This window comes from Rhinolophus hipposideros (genome assembly GCF_964194185.1).
Source record: "Rhinolophus hipposideros genome assembly, chromosome: 13".
Taxonomy (NCBI): domain Eukaryota; kingdom Metazoa; phylum Chordata; class Mammalia; order Chiroptera; family Rhinolophidae; genus Rhinolophus; species Rhinolophus hipposideros.
In genome coordinates this window covers 45,811,003-45,835,521 of record NC_138059.1, presented here as the reverse complement: position 1 = coordinate 45,835,521, position 24,519 = coordinate 45,811,003, and the positions used below count along the sequence as shown (strand labels likewise).

General features: G+C 37.1%; 1 protein-coding gene across 7 annotated transcripts in view; it reads right to left on the bottom strand.

Annotated features, from left to right (window-relative positions):
* Positions 1-24,037, bottom strand: part of UBE2V2 (ubiquitin conjugating enzyme E2 V2) — a 340,366-nt gene extending 316,329 nt beyond the window's left edge. For all 7 annotated transcript variants that reach the window (XM_081070685.1, XM_081070683.1, XM_081070688.1 and 4 more), the window contains exon 1: positions 23,994-24,037. In XM_081070685.1, the coding sequence (XP_080926811.1) occupies positions 23,994-24,009 (16 nt within the window). In that variant the 5' untranslated portion in view covers positions 24,010-24,037. The remainder of the gene's footprint in view (positions 1-23,993) is intronic.
* Between the last annotated feature and the right edge of the window lie 482 nt (positions 24,038-24,519).

Here is a 24,519-nt window from a genome sequence, read left to right as displayed (position 1 = left end):
GTTTTGAAGAGGGCAGTGTAGATTCGGAAGAATCTTGTTGGAAGACACAGATAGGGACACACAGTTTTGGACCTGATGAATCATCACCTACTCAAAAATTAAAGGAACACTTATAGGAATGGAATAAATATTTTTCTGGCTTAGCAAACCCTACATTAGCTGGTCCTTATGAACACGCAGGTAGGTTATGGGTCCCTTTCCCCTCACCCCACTGCCCAGAGTGTCTGAGGAACTACGGAAGACAGTATCTGGAACACATATGCCGTGGGAACAGTGGCCCTTCCAGGTTCACAACCAGCTTATGGGTTGGCCAGCCTGCTTACCTGCCCCCTACAGAGTTCTCTCAAGCATATGGGTTTCTGTCACTGTTCAATAAACGTAAGCGGCGTTGTTAAGATAGAAGTGGTGAAAAGTCCCTCCGGCTGCACCCTGGGAACACTGAGTTCCCCTCAAACCTCCAACAAGCTGCCTTGGTTAAAAATACCTTGTATTTATCGAGCATCTATGTGACAGACATTTGCAGTAAGTTTTACAAGTAAAAGCATTTCGTTAAATTTCACCTTGTAACTTATTAACATCACCATTTCACAAGGTAAGAAAACTAAGACTTAAATTAGTGGGTTGAACTTATGAAAGAAACTGCTGATATTCAGGCATCCTTTTAACCAACAGAAACAATAATTTCATAAAGTTAAATCTAACAACATGGAGAATCTATGGGGGAGTCATTTATTCTCCAATGCCTCCACATGGAACCCAACTAGTCCTGGATAGCACTCACTTCCCTAACTATTATAGCTCCTGCTAAATTGTCCCCAGTCATTGCAAATCTAATGAAGATGAGGAACATACCCTGACCAACTGTGGGAGCAACTCTGACAAAATAAATCCTTTTCTGAACTCTCTTAAAAAAATTTCCATATAACACTTACTGGGTGTATTGAAAGCAAAATACTTCTATCCAGGGAAATAACACAAACATTATTTTATAGTTTTCAAAGTACTTTCTCATACAGCCATCCATCTGAATACAGGAAAAATCTTTTGCGGAATGCTGAGCAGGTATAGCCACATTTTATAAAGACCAAAGACATGAAGTAACTCATTTAAGATCATGGCAAACTAGCAGCTGAGTGAAAACTAAAATCAAATTTCCCAACCTGGGTACAACACTCTTTTCGTTACTGTATACCACATCTCAAAATCCAGGAGGAAAAAAATCAGGGAGACTACATAATATGTACAACTTAAAATACAGTACATACAAAAAAAAAACTGTTAAAATTTGCTATATAAACAAAAACACTAAAGAAGGTTTTAAAATTTAAGCCCCAGAAATAGGGACTTATCTTCTGGCTTTACAGTGCTTAAAATCATCTTAATAGAAATAGTTATAAAATTTCTCTGTAATATTTCCTAACTTTTCAGAAATTTAATACTCAAATTATTTTTAATGTTATCTCCTAAAAAAATTATGGAAACACCCATGCAGAGGGACACACATTAAGCAGCAAAATATTGGGAGACATATATTTTGTCATCCATTTACTTTTATATTCATTCCTTCACTCTGTAAACATTTGACTACTACTAGAGGCAATTACTATGCTAGGCACTTAATACCAGGAGGACTAAACCCTTTTTGCCTTCAAGAAATTTACAATCTATGAGAGGAGGACAATTAAAGAGAGCACTACAATGTGAAAAGTATTATGGGAACACCTAGAAAGGAGAATCCCAAAAGAAGACAAGGTCTCCTTAAAGAAGCAATTCTCCAAGTACACCATAAAGAATAAAAACCATCAAGGTGAAGAGTGGGTGAAAATATGTAAGATGTCAGTAGAGAAATTACAAAACATAATTTAAGAACATCAAAAACTTGAATAAACAGGGCAATCTAGCTACATGAGAAACTCACTACAAAGATGTAAATTCTCCTCAAATTAACCTACAGATTCTTTCCATTTAAACTGAAATTCCAATAGCATTGTTCCTAGAACTTGACTAATATTCTTACAGAAGACCTAAGAGGCAAGAGTTTGGAGAAAATATTAAGACTTTATCTTCAACCAAAAAAATTAAGATAATGCGAAATTAGGTCAGGAACTGACAAACAGACTAATGAGAAAGAAAAGCCTCAAAACAGATATTATTAATATATGCATATATGAGAACAATATATACAATAAAGGCATTAAAAGTCAGCAGAAATCCAGATTAAAGGGGACTAGAAACACCAAATGTAAACCTGACTTATGTAACAGGGGAAAAAAAACAATTACTATTCTGCTTTAAAAAGCATTAGTTGGAAAATTGGCAGAATTTGAATAGGGCCTATAAATAAAAGTCTGTATCGATGTTAATATCCTGATTTTGACAATTACATTGCTGTAATGGAAGAGAATTACATTGTTGTATTTTCAGTACATACACAGAGAATTATATTGTTGTATTTCAGTAAATATACAGTGAAGTACGTAGGAGGAAAAAGACATTATGTCTATAACTTACTCCCAAATGGTTCAGAAAAAAATAGTCTCTATGTGGAGGGAGAGGAAAAGGGGAAGAAAGCACACACGCAAATGCATGCAAAAACATTAAATATTAACATGTCATGAATCTGCGTAAAGGTATATAGGAATTTTTTTGTACTGTTTATGTACTGTTCTGTAAATCCCAAATTAATTCAAAAGGAAAAGAAAAATTAGAAGAGAATGGACTGTTTAGTTAGCAGTGTTGGAACATTTTTATCCACATAGAAAAATAAAATTAGATCTCTCACAGTGTACACAAAAATCAATTCTAGGCAGATTAATGCTTAAATATGAAGAACAAAACATAAATTTTAAGAAAACATGACATATCCTTATGACCTTGGGATATAAGAAAGGATTTCTTTTTTTTTTTTTTTTTAATTTATTAGGGTGACAATTGTTAGTAAATTTACATAGATTTCAGGTGTACAATTCTGTATTACATCATCTATAAATCCCATTGTGTGTTCACCACCCAGAGTCAGTTCTCCTTCCATCACCATATATTTGATCCCCCATACCCTCATCACCCACCCCCCACCCCCTTACCCTCTGGTAACCACTAAATTATTGTCTGTGTCTATGAGTTTTTCTAAGAAAGGATTTCTTAAATAAAAAATTTTTTTGAAGCACAAACCAAAAAATTGATAAACTAAAAAAAAAAGCTCAATAAAAGACAAATGAAAAGAGCCACTGACTGAAAGATGGCATGAGTAACATAACAGGTAAAATGTTAGCATCCAAAATATAAAAAGAACTCATCCTATGAATCAACAAGGAAAAGACAAAAGAATTAAGAAGGTTCACAGTAGAGGAAACAGGAATGACAATAAGCATAAAAAGATGCTCAACCTAAACAGTCATCAGAGAAACATGAATTAAAACCATGACTATCCATCAGATTGACAAATATTAAGCCTGGTTTAACAAGGGTATAGAGATTGGAAACTCATTCACTGCTGAGGTTAATGCTAAACTGGCACAACTACTTTTGTGAGAAAATTGGTAATAATTACAGAGATCCAGGCATAAAGCAAGACAAAATCATGTGAGTGCTCCCAGGAAGGCAGGAACAAGAATGCTAACTAAACATTCCTTTTTTTTTATTTTAATTAATTTGGGAGACAATTGTTAGTAAAGTTTCATAGGTTTCAGGTGTACAATTCTGTAATACATCATCTATATAACATATTGTGGGATCACCACCCAGTCACCTTCCATCACCATATATTTGATCTCTTTTACCGTTACCTACCACTTCTTACCCTCTGGTAACCACCAAACTATTGTGCATTATTTCTAATAGTAAAATTTTAGGAAAAAAAATCTAAGCATAACATGGTATAATCAATGAAAGAATACTGTTGCAATTAAAATCAAAGAATTAGAGCTACAAGTATTAATCAATGCTAAAATTTTAAAACATGTTGTTTAATGAGTGTATAGCTTCAGTTTTATAAGATGAAAAAGTTCTGGAGATTGGTTACACAACAATGTGGATATACTGAACATTACTGCATTGTACAGTTAAAGGCATTTAACATGGTAAATTTTATGTTGTGCATATTTCACCACAATTAAAAAGAAAAAAAATAAACCAAAAAAGCTTTACAGTCAAGCATAAGGACACTTCAGTCAATGACAGACTACATATATGATGACAGTCCCTTAAGATTATAATAAGGCTGAAAAATTCTAACACCTAGTGAGGTCATAACAATCTAACATCACAGTGTGTAATGTGTTTGTAGTGATAATGGCATAAACAAACATACTGTGCTGCCAACTGTATAAAAACACAGCACATAAAATTAGTGACAGGTTGTATCATCTAGGTTGGTGTAAGTATACTCTATGTTTGAATAGTGACAAAATTGCCTAACCCATTTCTCACAACATATCCCCATCACTAAGTGGGGGATGATTGTATATAAAAACCTTTATACTGTTCATGAGTACATACACTTGTAGCAAAAGCATACAGAAGTTTGTGAAACACACACCAAAATCATGACAGTGATCACATCTGGACAAAGAGAAGAGGGCCTAGTACTCGGAAGGATACTGGTAATGTTTTATTTCTTCAAAAAACAACCTGAAGCAAAAATAATTTATTAGAACTTGAGAGAGCTGCGGTGGGTACATGTGTATTCACACGTTTTTCTGGTGTTTAAAATCTTTCAATTCAAAATAAAAGGGGAACATTACCAAAAATTTAAATAAAAAAATAGAGACAATGGTACAATAGTAGGCAATGAGTGTTTGGGGGTAGCACAGTGGAAATGAGCAAAAAGCCCAAAATTGCCTGGAAGTCAGGGCTCAACAAAGGAAGGCCAACTGCGCTTACAAATTCAAACTTTACTAGCAGCACTGAGGATCCAGGAAGGGTTTTACTTTTTTTTTTTTTTATTAGTTTCAGGTGTACAAGACAATACTTAGACGTTCACCATTTATATGCCTCACACTCTGAACTCCCCTCCCCCCATCCACTATCCCTTCAACCTCGCTCCGAGCCATCATATTATACATATAAAATTATAGTTGGCATTCATTATTGTTTAGCTTCTGGTGTACAGTGCCATGATCAGACATCCACAGCATCCCTGAGGTGGTCTCCCAAATAGGACACATGTCTATCGGATACCCAACAAAATCTTTACAACATTATTGAATATGATCCCCAAACAAATTTTCAAAAACCCTGAGGCCACCTTGTGGTTACCAGCTGCTTCCTAATCCCTTCACCTTTCCCCTTATCCCCACCCCCCACCCCCGCCAATCTAACAACTCTCGATTTTTTCCTTCTTGTCCCCAACTTTGTTTCTGATTAGTTCATTCACTTATTCTTTTCTTTAGATTCCACATATAAGTGAGATCATATGGAACTTGTTTTTCTCTTTCTGCCTTATTTCACTTAACATAATCTTCTCTAGATCCATCCATGTTGTTGCAAATGATAAGATTTCTTTCTTCTTTATGGCTGCGTAATACTCCATTGTATAAATGTACCAGTTTCTTAATCCAGTCATCTACCGATGGGCATTTCGGTTGTTTCCATATATTGGCTATTGTGTAAAGTGCTGCAATAAACATAGGAGTGCATACTGATTTTTGAATTGGAGTTTTGGATTACTCCGGGTAGATGCCAAGGAGTGGAATTACTGGATCACAGGATAGTTCCATTTTCAGATTCCTGAGATACCTCCATACTGTTTTCCATAGTGGCTGCACTAATCTGCAATCCCACAAACAGTGCACTAGCGTTCCCTTTTCTCCACATCCGCGCCAGCATCTGTTGTTTGTTGATTTATTGATGATAGCCATTTTGACTGGGGTGAGGTGGTATCTCATTGTGGTTTTTATTTGCATTTCTCTGATGCTTAGTGAGGTTGAGCATTTCTTCATATATCTTCTTGCCTTCTGTATGTCCTTTTTAGAAAAATGTCTCCTCAAGTCCTCTGCCCATTTTTTAATTGGGTTGTTTGTTTTTTTGGAGTTAAGTTTTTTATACATTTGTGATATTAATCCCTTATCAGATATATCATTGGCAAATATCTTTTCCCATTCAGTAGGATCCCTTTTTGTTTTATTGATGGTTTCCTTTGCTGTGAAAAAAAACTTTTCAGTTTGATGTATACCCCATGTTTATTTTTTCTCTTACTCCCCTCGCGCGAGGGGATATATCACTGAAAATCTTACTCTGGGTAATGTCCATGAAGTTTCTTCCTATATTTTCTTCTAGATATTTTATGGTTTCAGATCTTACATTATAAGTCTTTAAGCCATTTTGAATTTGTTTTTGTATATGGTGTAAGGAGGTGGTCCAGCTTCATTTTCTTGCATGTGTCTGTCCAGGTTTCCCAACAGCACTTATTGAACGGACTGTCTTTACCCCATCGTATATTCTTGCTTCCATTATCGTAGATTAGATGGGCATACAGCCATGGATTTACTTCTGGACTCTCTATTCTGTTCCATTGATCTATGTGTCTATTTTTATGCCAGTACCATGCTGTTTTGATTACTGTAGCCTTGTAGTATAGTTTGAAGTCAGGTATCGTTATACCTCCCACTTTGTTCTTATTTTTCAACATTGCTGAGGATATCCAGGGTCTTTTATGGTCCCATATAAGTTTTAGAAAAATAAATAAATAAATTTTAGGATTATATGTTCTATTTTTGTGAAAAACGTTGTTGGTAGTTTGATAGGAATTGCATTGAATATGTATATTGCCTTAGGCAGTATGGACATTTTAACTATATTAATTCTTCCTATCCATGAACATGCAATGTGTTTCCATCTATTTATGTCTTCTTTCATTTCTTTCTTCAGTGTCTTATAATTTTCTGAGTACAGATCTTTTACATCTTTGGTTAGATTTATTCCCAGATATTTTATAGTCTTTGGAGCAATTGTAAATGGAATTGTTTTTTTCATTTCTCCTTCTGATATTTTATCATTGGTATATACAAATGCAACTGATTTCTGAATATTAATTTTATATCCTGCTACTTTACTAAATTCATCTATCAGTTCTAACAGTTTCTTGGTGGAGTCTTTAGGGTTCTCTATATATAGTATCATATCATCTGCATATAATGATAATTCTACTTCCTCCTTACCAATTTGGATGCCTTTTATTTCTTTTTCTTGTCTGAGTGCTGTGGCTAGAACTTCCAACACTATGTTGAATAGAAGTGGCGAAAGTGGGCAACCTTGTCTTGTTCCTGATCTTAGGGGGAATGGTTTTAGCTTTTCCCCATTGAGTATGATGTTAGCTGTGGGTTTGTCATATATAGCCTTTATTATGTTAAGATATGATCCCTCTATTCCCACTTTCTAATGGGTTTATATCATAAAAGGTTGCTGCATTTTATCAAATGCTTTTTCTGCGTCTATTGATATGATCATGTGATTTTTATTTTTCATTTTGTTAATGTAGTGTATCACATTAATTGATTTGCGTATGTTGAACCACCCTTGCATACCAGGGATGAATTCCCCTTGATCATGGTGTATGATCTTTTTAATGTATTGCTGAATTCTGTTTGTTAATATTTTGTTGAGAATTTTTGCATCTATGTTCATTAGAGATATCGCCCTGTAGTTTCCTTTTTTTATGGTGTTTTTCCATGATTTTGGGATCAGGGTGATAGTGGCTTCATAAAAAGTGTTTGGGAGTCTTCCTTCCTTCTGGATTTTTTGGAAGAGCTTGAGGAGAATAGGTGATAATTCTTTTTTGAACGTGTTGAAAAATTCACCTATAAAGCCATCTGATCCAGGGCTTTTGTTTCTTGGGAGATTATTGATTACTGATTCAATTTCCCTGGTGGTAATCAGACTGTTCAGGCTTTCTGTTTCTTCTTGAGTTAGCCTTGGAAGGTTGTGCGCCTCTAGAAAATTGTCCATTTCGCCCAGATTGTCAAATTTGTTGGCATATAGTTGCTCATAGTAATTTCTTAAAATTTTTTGTATTTCTGTGGTGTCTGTTGTCACTTCTCCTCTTTCATTTCTGATTTTATTAATTTGGGTCCTCTCTCTCTCTTTTTTTAAATCAGTCTGGCTAAAGGTTTGTCAATTTTGTTTATCTTCTCTAAGATCCAACTCTTGGATTCATTGATCTTTTGTATTGTTTTTCTGGTTTCTATTTCATTTATTTCTGCTCTGATTCTTATTATCTCCTTTCTTGTGCTCCCTTGGGCTTATTTTGCTGTTCTTTTTCCAGATCCCTTAAGTGTGAAGATAAACTGTCAATTAGTGATGTTTCTTGTTTCTTTAGGTAGGCCTGCAGTGCTATGAATTTCCCTCTTACTGCTTTCCAGGAAGGGGTTTTAAACATAAATTCATAGACTTGAAAGAAAGATAGGGAGAATAACCTGAGTTGTGATGAAAGATTAATCAAGGGAACAATAAAGGAAGCAATGTTAAGTGCTTCAAGTAAGAAAATTGTGGTTCGTTTTCTTATTCTAATTTTGTGGCTTTAGTTATTTCCAATTAACCATTAAATGTTAACAAGCCAGGAACTGTGGTAGGTCAATGGGATCTACCACTGATAGTCATGTCCCGACCCTCATGGAGCTTACAGTTTAAAATGGAAGCAAGACACAGAAATCAATTAGAATAAGAGAAGTGCTAAGAAAAAAAGAAAAAGGCAACATGAAATTTTCATAAAGTGGTAGTTTTGCTTTACCACAAAACTAGTCAGATGAATCTGGGCAAATAGTGTTTTCTTTTTCCACTTTGCCTACTTCGATGTAAAATGTGGGACTAAGTTAAATTACACCAACGATGTATGACATTTTGTCCATTTCAGCATATCTTAATGACCAACACATAGGAGCATAGTATAGGAGGGAGATCTACTGCACTGGGAGAAAAAAAAAAAAGGAGCAGGAAGAAGAAATCCTGTTGCCTTGTCTCTGCCCCCTATCTCTATCTTCTGGTTCAGAATCCCCACTTAACCACAATATTTCTAAAGCTCCTTCTAAATTTAGGATTCTTCAACTCCATGAAAACAAGTTACCACAAACAGATTTTTAAGCAAAACAACCTATTTACTGATGCCTGAAATGTCTTTTGAATTAAAGGTTAAATGCAGGTTTAGTGTTGTGCAATTTACATTGTTTTACTCTTAAAAAGTCATGATTCTTTTATGTATTAACTCTCAATCAAAATAGTCAAGATTCATATCTTGTGGCAGATTAAAGACAGCCAGTAATTTTTTGCTATTTTTTGCACTGAAAGGTGGAATTTAATTTTCCTCCCCATTTAAGTGCCCTTCACTGCATTTGGAGCACTGATTCAGAGCATGAGACATGACTCCATCTCAAGAAGTTTAAAAAAAAAAAAAGTCAAAACAAAAGGCAAAATAAAATATAAGGTATAAAATTTTCAAGTTAATTTTTAAACTATGAAAAACCCTATAATATCAATAATCAGTTTCACTGAACAAGTAGTAAATGGACAATATATGTTTCATAGATCTGAAATACAACTGCTAATTTCACAGGGAAATAAACCAAACACGAAAAATACGCAAGCTAAAAGAGTTATGATGTTATTATACACCCATCAAAAAATAATAAAAACATACTAGGGGCCGGCCCGGTGGCTCAGGCGGTTAGAGCTCCATGCTCCTAACTCCGAAGGCTGCCGGTTCGATTCCCACATGGGCCAGTGGGCTGCCAACCACAAGGGTGCCAGTTCAATTCCTCGAGTCCGGCAAGGGATGGGGGGCTCCGCTGGTTGGAGCACAGGCTCTCAACCACAAGGTTGCCAGTTCAATTCCTCAACTTCCACAAGGGATGGTGGGCACTGCCCCCTGCCACTAAAATTGAACACGGCACCTTGAGCTGAGCTGCCTCTGAGCTCCCAGATGGCTCAGCACTAGAAAATAGCAACTGGACCTGGAGCTGAGCTGCGCCCTCCACAATTAAGACTGAAAGAACAACAACTTGAAGCTGAACGGCACCCTCCACAACTAAGATTGAAAGGACAACAACTTGACTTGGAAAAAAGGCCTGGAAGTACATACTGTTCCCCAATAAAGTCCTGTTCCCCTTCCCCAATAAAATCTAAAAAAAAAAAAAAATCAAACATACTAAACACAATCAATGCTGGTAGCAGAACTATGGGAAAAATTATATTTGTACATAATTACGTGAGGTGGGATCAGAAACTACAGTGAATGCTACTGCTGAGTGCCGACAACAGAAAGGCAGGAATCTTCAATATGGGAAGCTGCGCGGAGCATCGAACCTTAGTAACAGTTTTAAGTTGTTTAGTGCAGTCAGTCGTGTGGGAGCTACAGTTAAGAGAAGGTGTGTTTTAAAGTGTGCCGTAAATCATGGATCACGAACAATGCATTAACATGAAGTGGGCAAACAGTTTCATCCTCCATCATGACAACTGCTCCGTGTCACACATTGCTTCTGCAGAGTATGGCACTTTCTGTCAAATAAAAACATTACAATGTGTCCTCATCCACCTCATTCACCAGATCTGGTACCGTGCAATTCTGGCTCTTCCCTAAAGTCAAAATGACCACGAAAGGAAACCGTTTTGAATCAATTCAGGACATCGAGGCAGACATGACAGCGCAATTAAACAAGCTCATGAAAGAGGACTTCCACAACTGCTTCAGAAAGTGTCAAGAATGACGGGATAAATGTGTTCGAACTGAGGGGGAGTATTTTAATGGGGAGTAATGGCAATGTCTTTTACTGTAATAATTTTTCTTTTAAGATTTTATTGGGGGAAAAATTTTTTAAAAAAACATTTTATTGGGGAAGGGGAACAGGACTTTATTGGGAAACAGTGTGTACTTCCAGGACTTTCTTCCAAGTCAAGTTGTTGTCCTTTCAGTCTTATTTGTGGAGGGCACAGCTCAGCTCCAGGTCCAGTTGCCATTGATAGGTGCAGGGGGCACAGCCCACCATCCCTTGCGGGAGTCGAGGAATGAAACTGACAACCTTGTGGTTGAGAGGACACGCTCCAACCGAGCCATCCGGGAGCTCAGCGGCAGCACAGCTCAAGGTGCCGTGTTCAATTTTAGTTGCAGGGGGCAGTGCCCACCATCCCTTATGGGAATCGCGGAACTGAAATGGCAACCTTGTCGTTGAGAGCCCACTGGCCCACGTGGGAATCGAACCGGACGACTTCAGAGTTAGGAGCACGGAGCTCTAACCACCTGAGCCACCGGGCCGGTCCATAATTTTTTTTATTTAAACATTCACTGTGTTTTTTGATCAGGCCTCGTATCTCCCTGACCAAGGGAGCATACAGAAGATACTTAAAAATTCTCCAGAAAATCAGCTAACAATGTTTGCTAGAGAACTAGGAAAGGATAAGTCCCTTAGAATAAACTAGGGAGTGGAGGAAAATTAGGTAATGTACAATATACTCTTGTTCCTTTCTAGTCAAATTTTTAAGTAAAATTAGGAATGGCATACAGGTTTTGCACTCCAAATTCATCCTTTTGCAAATCAAATTCACCCTTTCGCAAATCAAATTCATCTTTTTGCAAATCAAGTTCATCCTTTTGCTGATCAAATTTTTTTCCACAAAAATGTTTTCTTAATCTTTGTAATAAAAATAAATCCAATGTTAAGTTATTGTTAAAATTAAACATTTTATTGCAGGTATTTAATAATAAACATAAAATAGTTATTTAACATCAGAAATACTTATTTACTTATAGCTTCATTTATAATGGTTTTTCTGTCGCTGATCATGGCAATTCCATATACATATTCATAAAATAATTATGACAATCTGTAGGAGTAATAGTTGCAACAGAATGATTAATAACATCTACTAAATATTCATGGTTTGATGGGTCAGTCAAAATATTTTTTGCACAGAACTTAATTTTTTAAAAAACTTCTTCAATGGAGTTCATCATTGGAGAGTATAGCAGTAGAAATAATAAAGTGTATCTTGTCTGACCAACAAGATCACGCACTTCCTGGATTTTGTGGAGGGTTACATTGGCCAAAACAAACCACACTTCTTCCAGATTATCTTCATCCAATTTCTGCAATAATCTCTGAAGAAATTTGCAAAAAATATTTAAAGTAACCATAGAATGTGCAATTACTTCATGCCACACCATTCCCTGAATGTTTATTGCTGCAATGAGAGAAACATTTCATCCTCTAATCGTTTGCACTGTCACACGAGCAGGTGTATTAACTTTAGATTGCACCTTCGTTTTCCAAAAATTAAGTTCTGCCCAAGAAATATTTTGGCTGATCCATCAAACCACGAACATTTAGTAGATGTTATTATTCATTCCATTGCAACTATTACTTCTACAGATCGTCATAATTATTTTATGAATATGCACATGGCATTACCATGAGCAGCAGCAGAAACATTATAAATGAAGCTATAAGTATTTCTGATGTTAAATATTTTGTTTATTAAATACATGCAATAAAATGTTTAATTTTAACAATAACTTAACATTAGATTTATTTTTATTACAAAGATTAAGAAAACATTTTTGTGGAAATTTTTGATCTGCAAAAGGATGGATTTGATTTGCAAAAGGGTGAATTTGATTTGCAAAAGGGTGAATCTGGAGTGCAAAACCTGTACACTCTGGAAGATGGGAGGTCTTCTTACAGAGAACACTTAAATGAGTATGCTCTCCTCTGAGTCTATGATGCTGCAGTTAGCTTCCAAAGTCAGAATATCATATGAAACAAAATGAGTAAATACCCCTCCAAATCATATTAAACAAAAATCCCTCCAATTCACTGCTTGTACGGCAAACACTTCAGAAAATTAAAGACTTTTCCATAACATAAGTACTTCCTCTCAGGAAATAACTACCTACATCAACACTGTTGAGTAAACCAAAATTTATAATTTGCGTAGCAAGTGACACTAGCATGAATAACAAAGAGAACACCAAGCTATGCATTGCTTGCATTTTTCAATAACATTCTAGTTACTATACTGAAAAATCTATGGCATAATCACAGTACTTACAAAGAATAATCTGCTTGGAGTATGCATGATATCTGACTATATACCTTTTTTTAATGTAAGGTTAAACCTCACACCTGGCAAGGTAGAGCTTAAACACCTACCCTCTATCATAATGGTAATCATGTAAAATAATAACCAAATCATCAATGAGAACATACATTATGTCAACATATTTTTAAAACAGCTAGGTGATGAAGTACATATCAAAAGCCTGAATTTGCATCCTAATAAAATAGGAAAAAAAATTGAACTTTATCAAAACTAAAAATTTTTTTGCACTTCAAAGGACACCACCAAGAAAATGAAAAACACCTACAGAATGGGAGAAAACACTTACAAACCATATATCTGATAACAAACTTGCATCTAGAATATAAAGAACTCTTAAAAAAAAAAACTCTGACAACTCAACAGCTAAAAAAAAAAAACAATTAAAAAATGAAAAAAGGATCTGAACAGACATTTCTCCAAATAAGATATACAGATAGGTAATAAGCACATGACATGATGCTCAGAAAACATTCATGAGGGAAACGTAAATCAAAATGTCAATCACAATGAAATACCATGTCACACTCTCTAGGATAGCTAGCTAGAATAAGAGTCAAGCAATAAGTGTTGGAGGATGTGGAGAAATCACAGGACTCTTGTTCACCGATGGTGGAAATATAAAATATTTTCCCTTTAGAAAACAGTCTAGCACTTTCTCAATTAAACAGTTACCATAGGACCCAGTAATTTCACTCCTAGGTATATACCCCCAAAAATAAAACAAGCCCATACAGAAACCTGTACACAAATGTTTATAGCACCATTACTCATACTAGTCAAAAGGTGGAAACAACCAAATCAACAGATGAATGGGTAAATAAAATGTGGTATACATAAACAATGGAATATTATTCAGCCATAAAAAGGGTTGAAATACTGATACACGCTGCAACATGGATAAACTTTGAAAACATTGTACTAAGTGAAAGGAGCCAGACACAGAAGACCACATTGTACTATATAATCCTATTCATGTGAAAGTTCAGAATCTATAGAGACAAAGTAGATTAGGGATTGCCAGGGGATAAAAGGGGGAGGATTTTCACCGCTATATCTTAGATACAGGTACAGCATTTCTTTGAGGTGATAAAAATATTCAAAAATGATTGCGGTAATGATTGAACACACTTGTAAATATACAAAAACCAATGAGTTGTATGTACACTTTCAATAGGTTAAAAATATGGTATGTAAATTATATCACAATAAATGTGTTTTAAAAAGCAAAGTAGAAACGAGTAACTCCCTGAAACCAAACTCAATATTCATTTACAGCTCCATCTCCTAGAAGCTTCATATTTCTTATGACCCATCACTCAAAGGTGTAATCAAGGACATTGTGAAAAGGACTGGACTTTTTCCACAGGATCCTAGTAACTATTTCAAAACCCTGGGAGAGAATAAGGAGGCCAGGTTACACAGCAGTTGCCCAGTCTTCCCAAGCCCACAAATCTTGGCACCAAGTTCTTCCTATCTGAAAAACATATACAATCTTACCCAGAGGCACCCTATTCGGGAAAGAAGAAAAACGGGGATAGAAAAGGGCAGAAAGAATCAGTATTTAATGTCCTAAAGGGTCACCTTATGAGCAATACTGGAAATGTTTAAGATAACTCATCAGGTGGTGATTCCTACTTCTGATATAGAGATGAGTTTCTATAAACCCCCTCACAGGGATGCCAACAAACTCCCGTCCCCTCCCCAAAATAAAATCTGAGGGAAAATCTGATTTATAAGAATCACTAAGGGAACAAATAATATGTATATATATATATATATAATATGTATATATATAATATATATATAATATATATATGTATTTGCCTGCAATACCAAATGTGTGTGCACACAAAAAAGATTTGTATAAATGTGTACCAATATTTAGCCACTAAGATCAGTCTTCCTAAATTTTTTGTTATTCTTTCAACACATTCACTCTTTAAAAGAACACGTAGTTTTATTTACTTATAATGCCATTAGACTCTATCAAGGTGTCTTGATCCTTCATGGCATTTATAAATAACACTGGGTTCCCACTAAATGAAAGCAACCAAAAAGTTTATAGAATAGTGTGATACAGAAAGAGCATCAAAGAATGTAGAATCAAGTAACAAGCTCTGGACTCATCTAGCTAAACAATCTTGTGAAAGTCACTTCATATCTATATTGCCACTGCTCATGGCCTATAGTCTAGATGACCCATAATGTACTTTCCATTAGAAAAAACTATTTCAATATATATAGACCAATATAAGGCCATAAAGATTTCTCTCCTTCTATGGTTTGAAACTTTGCTGCGTTCCAATTAAAACTGTAAATAATATCTGCTCTTACACAAATCAGCTAAGAATTTATAAACAAGAATAAATCATTTTCAAACCCTGTCCTGAAGTCCCATCTATTATCTCAAAGATTTTTTAATAAATACATTGGCTCTTTAAAAGTCAACTACTTTAACAAACTTTGAACACTGAATTTTATTCTATTTTTTTCTAGTCTACATGCCTCATATCTGCTTCTTTGAAGTTTTGTGTCAAACAGCTCCCCAAATAATTACTAAGTGGATATTTTCACATTAGAGCAATCTCTGCTTTTTCCATGATTTCTGTATGAGGTTGGACAATTAAATTTGCAAACTCATCCTAGAAAAAGTGCTACATACCTCATTGCTGAATATCACTACGGTCACCTTTGAAGTACTCCCCTTGGGAAGCTATGTACCAATGCCAGCTCCTAGTCCACCCTTCAAAGCAATTTTGGAAATCTTTCTGGAAGGGCCATCAGAACTGTCGTCATATTACACCTGATGTCCTAAATGTCATCCAAATGTCTTCTTTTCAATATTTCCTTTATCTTCTGGTTAAGAAAGAAGTCACTGGGGACCAGATTGGGTGAGTAGGGAGGGTGTTCCAACAGTTATTTATTTACTGGCTAAAAACTCCCTCACAAACAGTGCCTTGTGAGCTGGTGCATCGTTGTGATGCAAGAGCCATGACCTGTTGGCAAAATGTTCAGGTTATCTTTTTCATGCAGCCTTTTCAATATTTCCAAATAGTAAACTTGATTAACTGTTTGTCCAGTTGGTACAAATTCATAATGAACAATCCCTCTAATATCAAAAAAGGTTAGCAACATCGGGACAACCAAGATGGCACAGTAAGTATACGCTGTACTTACCTTCTCTCACAACCACATCAAAATTACAACTAATCTACAAAACCACCATCATGGAGAGCAGGCTCTCAGCTGACAAGGGCCTTGCAGCCTGCAAGGTCATTCTCATGGGAAGCCTCACCTCAGCAATCTTCCCAGGAAGAACAAGATAACACTAATGCAGCCACAGGCATACAAACTTGCCAATGTACAGAATGGAATGTTCTACTGATACGTACTTGTTCTGCTAATACTTACTTGTGTAGACTATTGGTCTAAGACAGTAAAAAACTGTGTGAATAATAAAAACTGCGCCACTGCTCCGCCATCCATGGACGGTGGACCTACCGATCCCAGCTTTCCTGTCTCTGTGTCTTTTCTCAATCTTCTCACCCTTCCCCCTCAGGCAGAGCCCTCCTAGTCGCGTGGGCCACAACACACCATTATTGAGAATTGCCTAAAATCAAACTGAAGTGAAGCCTTTCAACTAAGGACATGCAGAAGAAGCCACCTAGACTGGTAGGAAGGGTAGAGACACGGAACCGGCTGGTCCCACAGCTGCATGTCCCACAGCTGCAGCTGCATGTGACCATTAATGACTGGGAAGGATACTGCAGTTGTGGGGGGGTCCCTCCGATCCCCAGAGGAGCGAGAGGTCCCAGTCCCAGCCCAGCCAAGGATTCCAGTGCCAGGGAGAAAAGTCCCTGTAATTTCTGTTGTGAAAACCAGAGGAGATTGTGACTGAGTGAAACTGAGGGCGGCTGCACTCTCAGGCCCTCCTCTTAAAGGGATTGCAGGCGGACTCACCTCCCAACAGAATCACTCACTCCGAGCTCCAGTGCTGGGGCAGCGGCTGGAGAAGCAGCAGGAACAGATGGTGGGGAATTGAGGTGTCTGGCTTGGGACGGGGTGCTGGAGAGGCGGCTTTCTCCAGGATGGGCGAGCCGGTGGAGACCATTGTTTCTTTGCTGAGCCCTCCCCCATCCCCATGTGTGCAGCCGCCATATCTGAGTCTCCGACATTTGTATGCCATGCCCTGGCGATTTAGGACCTGGCCCCGCCCAACTTTCGGGCACACCCCAGGCTGCTTTCAGTGGCTTTTTTGTGCAGACCGCCTGCCTTGGCTCAAGCTGCAGACTTTCCTAGAGTCTCTCAGGGGTTTGCGGAGCCCAAACAAGCATCACCTGGCTTGAGTGTGTTGTGTGCCACTGGGTGAGCAGCCCTAAGCGCAGCACTAGCAGCGGCCAGCCTTGGTTTGCAGCTTGGCCTCTCGAGGACCTTCCAAGCACAGCAAGGATGGCAGCCATCAGTGCATTTCTTTGTGGCTCCTGCTGGGTGGCCCCGGCTGGGGCACAGGCTGTGACTAGACTTGATCTGCAGCTATACCTTCCAAGGTGGTCCTGGAGCTGGTACCCGCAGTGGGCAACTTCCAAACAAGCTGGAGTATTACCCAGCAGCCTCCAAGAACAACACACACAAGGGGTGGACTGAACAGGCACCAGAGTCCTACTGAGGCAGATCCTGCTTTGTAGTATCAGCCCCTGTAGAACAACTCTTCCATTGTACTCAAGGCCAGTCCTCACAATCAGGGAACCCAAGGGTCAGTCCCTCCCACTGATGTGCAATTATCAACCAAGGCTCAACTACAAGAGGTGGGCACACACAACCCACACAAGGGCCACACCTGGAATGCGTGGCTCAGGTGACCAGAAAAACTGCTCCACTGAACCCCACAGTACAGCTACTACATAAGGCCACTCTACTAAAACTAGAAGACATAGCAGTCCTACCTAATACATAGAAACAAACACAGGGAAGCAGCCAAAATGGGGAGACAAAGAAAAATGTCCCAAATAAAAGAACAGAACAAAGCTCCAGAAAAAGAACTAAGCAAAACCATGACAAGCAATCTATCAGACACAGAGTTCAAAACACTGGTTATAAGAAGGCTCAGTGGTCTCAGGGAGAACTTCAACAGAGATAGGAAGCATAAAAGTGGAGATGGAAACCATGAAAAAGAACCAGTCAGAAATAAAGGACACAATAACAGAAATGAAAAATATATTAAAGGGAATCAACAGTAGATTAGATGAAGCAGAGGATCCAACCAGTAATATAGAAGATAAGGCAGCAGAAAACACCCAACCAGAACAGCAAAAAGAAAAAAGAATCCAAAAAGTTGAGGTAAAGTTTAAGAGGTCTCCGGGACAATATCAAGCGTACCAACATTCACATTATAAGAGTACCAGGAGAAGAGAGAGAACAAGGAATCGAAAACCTATTTGAAGAAATAATGACAGAAAACTTCCCTAACCTGGTGAAGGAAATACACATACAAGCCCAAGAAGTGCACAGTCCCAAACAAGATAAACCCAGAGGCCAACACCAAGATACATCATAATTAAAATGCCAAAAGTTAAAGACAAAGAGAATCTTAAAAACAGCAAGAGAAAAGTAGTTAGTTACCTACAAGGGAGCCCCCATAAGACTGTCATCTGATTTCACAACAGAAACTTTGCAGGCAAGAAGGGAGTGGCTGGAAATATTCCAAGTGATGAAAAAGCAACGACATAAAACCAAGATTATTCTACCCAGCAAAGCTATCATTTAGAATTGAAGGACAGATAAGGAGCTTTCCAAACAAGAAAAAGCTGAAGGAGTTCACCACCACCAAACCAGTATTACAAGGAATCTTAGAGTGACTTCTTTAAGATGGGCGGGGGTCAGTATGGGTGAAAGGGGAAGAGATTAAGAAGTACAAATTGGTTGTTATACAGTAGTCATGGAGACGTAGGGTATAGCATAAGGAATATAGTCAATAATATTGTAATAACTAGGTAAGGTACCAGATAGATACTAGATCTATCAGGGTGACAGATGGGAATGGGGTTGGGGAAAGGGTGAAAAGGTGAAGGTATTAAGAAATACAAATTAAGTTAATACAGTATGAGGAATATAATCAACAGTGTCATAAAGATCATGTAAGGTGCCACATGAGCACTGGACTTATCGGGGGATCACTTCATAGACTGTGTCCAATATGCCATACACCTGAAGCTAAGTAGAGTAATACTGAATGTCAACTGCAACTAAATATATACATATATATAGTCATGGGATGTGGAGTACAACACAGGGAAGATAGTGGTATTGCAATAGCTATATAAGATGTCAGAGGGGTAGTAGCTTGGGGGATGGGTTATCACTTTATGAGGGGTTTAAATGTCTAACTATTATATTACTTTGTACACCTGAAACTAATAAAAAAAAATTTAAAAAGGTTAGCAATATCATTGCAACAAGTTCACAAACTTGTCACACCTCGTATGCATGGTTTTTGGTTACCATGGTTTAGTTAATAACATCAGTCCCCCAACAACACAGTTCAAACTTCAGTTACTACAGATATTAACTATGAATAATTGCCTAAAGTACAAACTTTGCTGCTAATTCTTCAGTTCACAAATCACTATATAAATAAGAGATGAGCATTCTATCAGTGGCCAATCACTTCACATCTTTCAAAGTCTGTTGGTGATAGGTCAGTACATATCTGTCACTCAGTTCTCTTACAGATAGCATACAGTACTGTTGTCTCCTTGTCTACCAGTGGTAAACCTATGTGACAGTCTATAAAAATATAATCAAAATAGGAAATTAGCCAACAAAGATGAAAGTGTAACAAAGAAACAGGTAACAGTGGAAGTGAAATTTGAATCAAATGTAAATAGTCATAGAAGAAATACCCAACCATGAAAATGTTGAAGAGGCTCTAGATGAGCAACCAAAGGACTTTTGTGAAGATGAGCTTATTGATGTAAATGAGGAAAATGACTATGAGGAAAGGATGACAATGTCCCAAAGGAAGTGAAAAACTTCACAATAAAGAAATTCCCAGAGAGATTTCCTAACACTCAAGGCAGAAAGGATAAAACATTGGAAGCTGATCCAAACTTAGGATGAGAATTCACCAAAGCATAGAAAAGATGGTTGTGCCGCGTAAGTTATACATAAAAAAAAAGGCAAACATTGTTCAAACTACTCTTGACAAGCTTTTTATAAAGAAATAAAACACTTTAATTCTTAATGTCACTAATGTTTAAATTATAGTGTACTAAACAAATATTAGTTTACTATTTTATTCACTTTCCTACATACTTGTAACCACAAGAAGTTTTTAATGGTTTAGCAAACATTATCAAATACCCCAGAATAATCATAATTTTTCTCACTTAGTAAGATTGCAGTTTCAGTTTGAACGGTCATTTTTACCCTCCATTCCCTTCCCCCACCCCGTAATACTGTGCAAAGACTACCTGTATATTATTTAATCATATTATCAAAGCAAATGTATATCAAGAACATCCAGGTTCTTAACTGACCTAGAAAACACTACCAGGCCAATTAGTAAAGTCTCAAGAGGGAAATACACTAAACTACTACAGTTCAGCTCTTCTATTGTTTAGTTCTCAGGTTCCATGTTATGATGTATGCATGCAAATCTGTTCTATTACTATTCCAAAGTTCCACCCATATATAAGTGTCCTCAACTTGAAGATGGGGAAAACAAAATCCTGTCCAATCTTTGCATAGAGGGAATAAGGAAAGCAAGGCTTAAGAGATTCAATGGCATGCCAAGCATAGCACAGTAATCTATTAGGGGAAGCAGGGGAATTAAAACATAGTTCTTGTTCTAGTATACACAATGATGCCCACTTCTGAAGAGGGTAATTAGGTTTTATTTCGATTTTGTTTTCCACCCATACGGCTTACATAAACCTATGAAAGAAAAAATACTCCATTTTTTTTTGATCTCTCAGTACTTTGACATTTTAGAATCATGTACATTCATAGCCCCATAGTAACACTTAAGTAATTAAGTATAACTAAGTTAATAGCAAATTTTAACATTTCACATTGCAGTGTATCCTGAATGGGATCCTGAAACGGAAATGGGACATGAGGTAAACACTAAGGAAATCTAAATATAGTGTGGACTTTAGTTAATAATGTGTCAATACTGGTTGACAATTGTGACAAATGTACCACAGTAATGTAAGACGTTAACAGGGGAAAATGAATATGAGGTATAAGGGAACTCTGTACTATATTCACAACTTTTCTGTAAATCGAAAACTATTCTAGAATAAAAAGTTTTTTAAGAAAACTATTGCACGTACTTGTTTATCTAACGCTAATTTTTTATTAGCACTAGTACATAACAAAATTTTTTAATCACAGGTACTAAATGTACTAATTTCTATTCCCTATAGTTTTTCCCATAGCTTTTTTAAAAGCTATGTCCTATGGAATCTTCTTGACCCCCAGAGGTGACTCTGCCTCTTGGAAAAGAGTAGGGTCTCCACGACAGCCCTACATCCATCCGAAAGCATCTAAGAGTCTGAAACAAGGATTCTGCTAGGAAGTGTGAAAGCCACTCTCTAGCCTAAAAGGAAGTAAGATTCACGACTTGAAGAATATTCCAAATTAATATTTCCTCATAACAGAAAGAGCACTAGACGAAGGATTTTAAAAAAAAAAACTGGATTCTAATCTTGACTCCATTAGTAACCACCTATGTAAAACGTTTCATTTCTCCAAGCATCAGTTTTCTCATCTGCAAAATAAGAGGACCAACTGGAATGGGAAAATGTTTCAGCTTAAACATCTCAGTATAATTAGAATTGTTTCCAAAAATTTTTCTTCTAGTAAGAGAAAGGATAAAATATATGACTTAGATAATGCACATTAAAATATAATGCTTTAAAAAAGATGACAAAATAATTGTCAGGGTTTTTTTTTTCCTTTGGGGCCTATTATCAAACTATTTTTATTGAGATTATTTTGACTTAAATAAAAAAACATATATTACATCCATCTGGCTCATCTAATTTTAAATTACAAGCTGTATCACATTTATTTCAAAGTGATACCACCGAGAGGCAAACAATACAAAGTTTAATAAAAAGTAAAATTTAAAGTTTCAAAACATACCCCAAAGCTGCTTCGGCACTCATCCCTCTCCCAATTCAACAATACTATCAATAACATAAAGCACAGAATATGGATAAATGGAATAATGTTAAACTGATCAGGGCAAGTTTTTAGCAAGTTTCAAAACAAATTTCAGTTCTTTAAGAAAGATCAACTAACTGCCTAAAACACATTCTTTGTAATTATGTTAAGGTTTCTAATTTCATAAATCTAAAAACAGAATGAAACTGTAACAATTAGAAAGATAAATATCAGCTATAGAAAAACTATACACACATATAAACTATAGAACATATAAACTATAATTTATAAAACATATAAACTATAGAAAATGCAGGCTCCCAATGTATAATATGCTAATAATTTATCAGCAACGTATTTATATTTGACTTCAGAAAATAACTACACGTGGTTAACAAAAAGTATCTGCCATTAAAATCATCTAGTATTTGGTCTTTTCAAAATATTTTCACCCTCATATGTATGTGAGAAAAAATCATGTGTAAATAATCAATGCAATCCACAAAATAAAACTATTAAATTAAATGCACCATTTTGTTACTAAATTTTCAAGAACCTATAGATATTAAGTACACCTCTTTAAAAAGATATGGCCCCATTCACAAGCACACTAGACTTCAAATACCTATCAGGTACAGTAATTAAAGCTGTTAACACTAAAAAGTCACTTTTTAAATAATCTTTGCTTTATTAGTTAGCTCTGACCCCGAGTACACTGAAATATTCCCCCAACGCTAAAATCATTACAGATCTTATCATCTATGGCACCTATACATAATAAATGATATTATTATGACACACTCTTTCGTTAAAATATGTGTAGAATGTATCCTGAAGTATTACCTTAAAAGTACCAATCAGAATAAACACTGAAGCCTTCCATTTTAGCACAGAGATTTGAAAATTCGTTTTATTATGCAGTGATGACATGAAATATTAAATCACTGTTCTATAATCCTGTTTCCAAAGGTCATACGCATTAACACTTTTAAGTAGTAAAACTTCATTTTCAATTTAACATTTTTCAAATGTTCAAATCTCTAAAACTTCAGCGTTAAAACTTAATTTCAAAGTCTGTGCTAATAGAAAACCGAACATTGTATTCAGTACCACAGAGAAGTTAAACAGCTAAGAAACCACGTTTTTGTTCAGTTAGCTTTCAACTTGTTCTGACCTTTTTCTGTTTGCACTGCAGTTTTTCACTTAAATGAAAAAAAGATACCAGGTATTCAATGAGATATGAATGGTCATCTCTCCGTAATTCATAAAGCAACAGTCCTCTTCTCATTAGTCCTCTCTTCCTGCACCCATGTCAAGACGAGTCTGGACCCCTACTCGACCCAAAACGCTGGGTAACCAGATCCCACCTTGCCTGTCGGAGGTCGACACCCGCCCACCTAGGGCCCTCTCGCCTCACTCTCACACTGCCTTCCTCTCAACACTCGGACAGTTACCCGCTAGACCCTACGTGTGCACCCGCGTCTGCGTCACCCCGCCCCTAGACCGCGGACGCGCGACCGATGAGCGAGCACGACCCGCTGCCCCCGACGGCCGCCCGGGCCCCTCCGCGCCGGTCAAGCCTGTACCCTCCCCTGTCCCGGGCTTCGCTCGGACAGGAGCCCGGCGTCCGAGAAGGCGCACTCCGGCTTCATCCACACGGTCAGCGCCCGGCTGCTAGCAGCAGGCTAAGGGTCAGAGCTGGGTCGGGATGGGAAAGTACACAGCCCGGCCCGGGAACCGACCTGTGGAGACCGCCATCTTCTCCTGCAGTCCAACGCAGACGTCTGTACGCAGAGCAAAGTAGTGCGTCACTTCCGGGAACGCGCTGACCCGCCAGCCTCGCAGATTTCTTTATGGTGTAACCATGGACTCCGCCCCCGGCGGTGGTCTCTTTAGCTGGGCCAAGGGGGTTGCCGCCGTTTGGGCAACTTCCTGAGACTTTACAATTAATTCGAATTAAAGCGTTAAAGGACAAGTTCATTAGAAGGGTTGGGAGACAAAGTTGAGTCAATCACCGTAATGTAGAGCAAAAGACAGAGAAAATATTACTTAAAAGTCATGTGCATTGGAGTGGGACTTTGATCTCCAATACCTCAGCAGCCTGTGCTACAAGCGCACGCGCAGAGATGTTCTGTAAGAGAAGCGCTGGTTTTCAAACACTTAGTGCATTTTAAAATATGTATATAATATACATCAAATATTTGTTACATATAATATATATTTGTTAATATGTAAAATCTCAAAATGTTTTATGTTGATTAAATATTA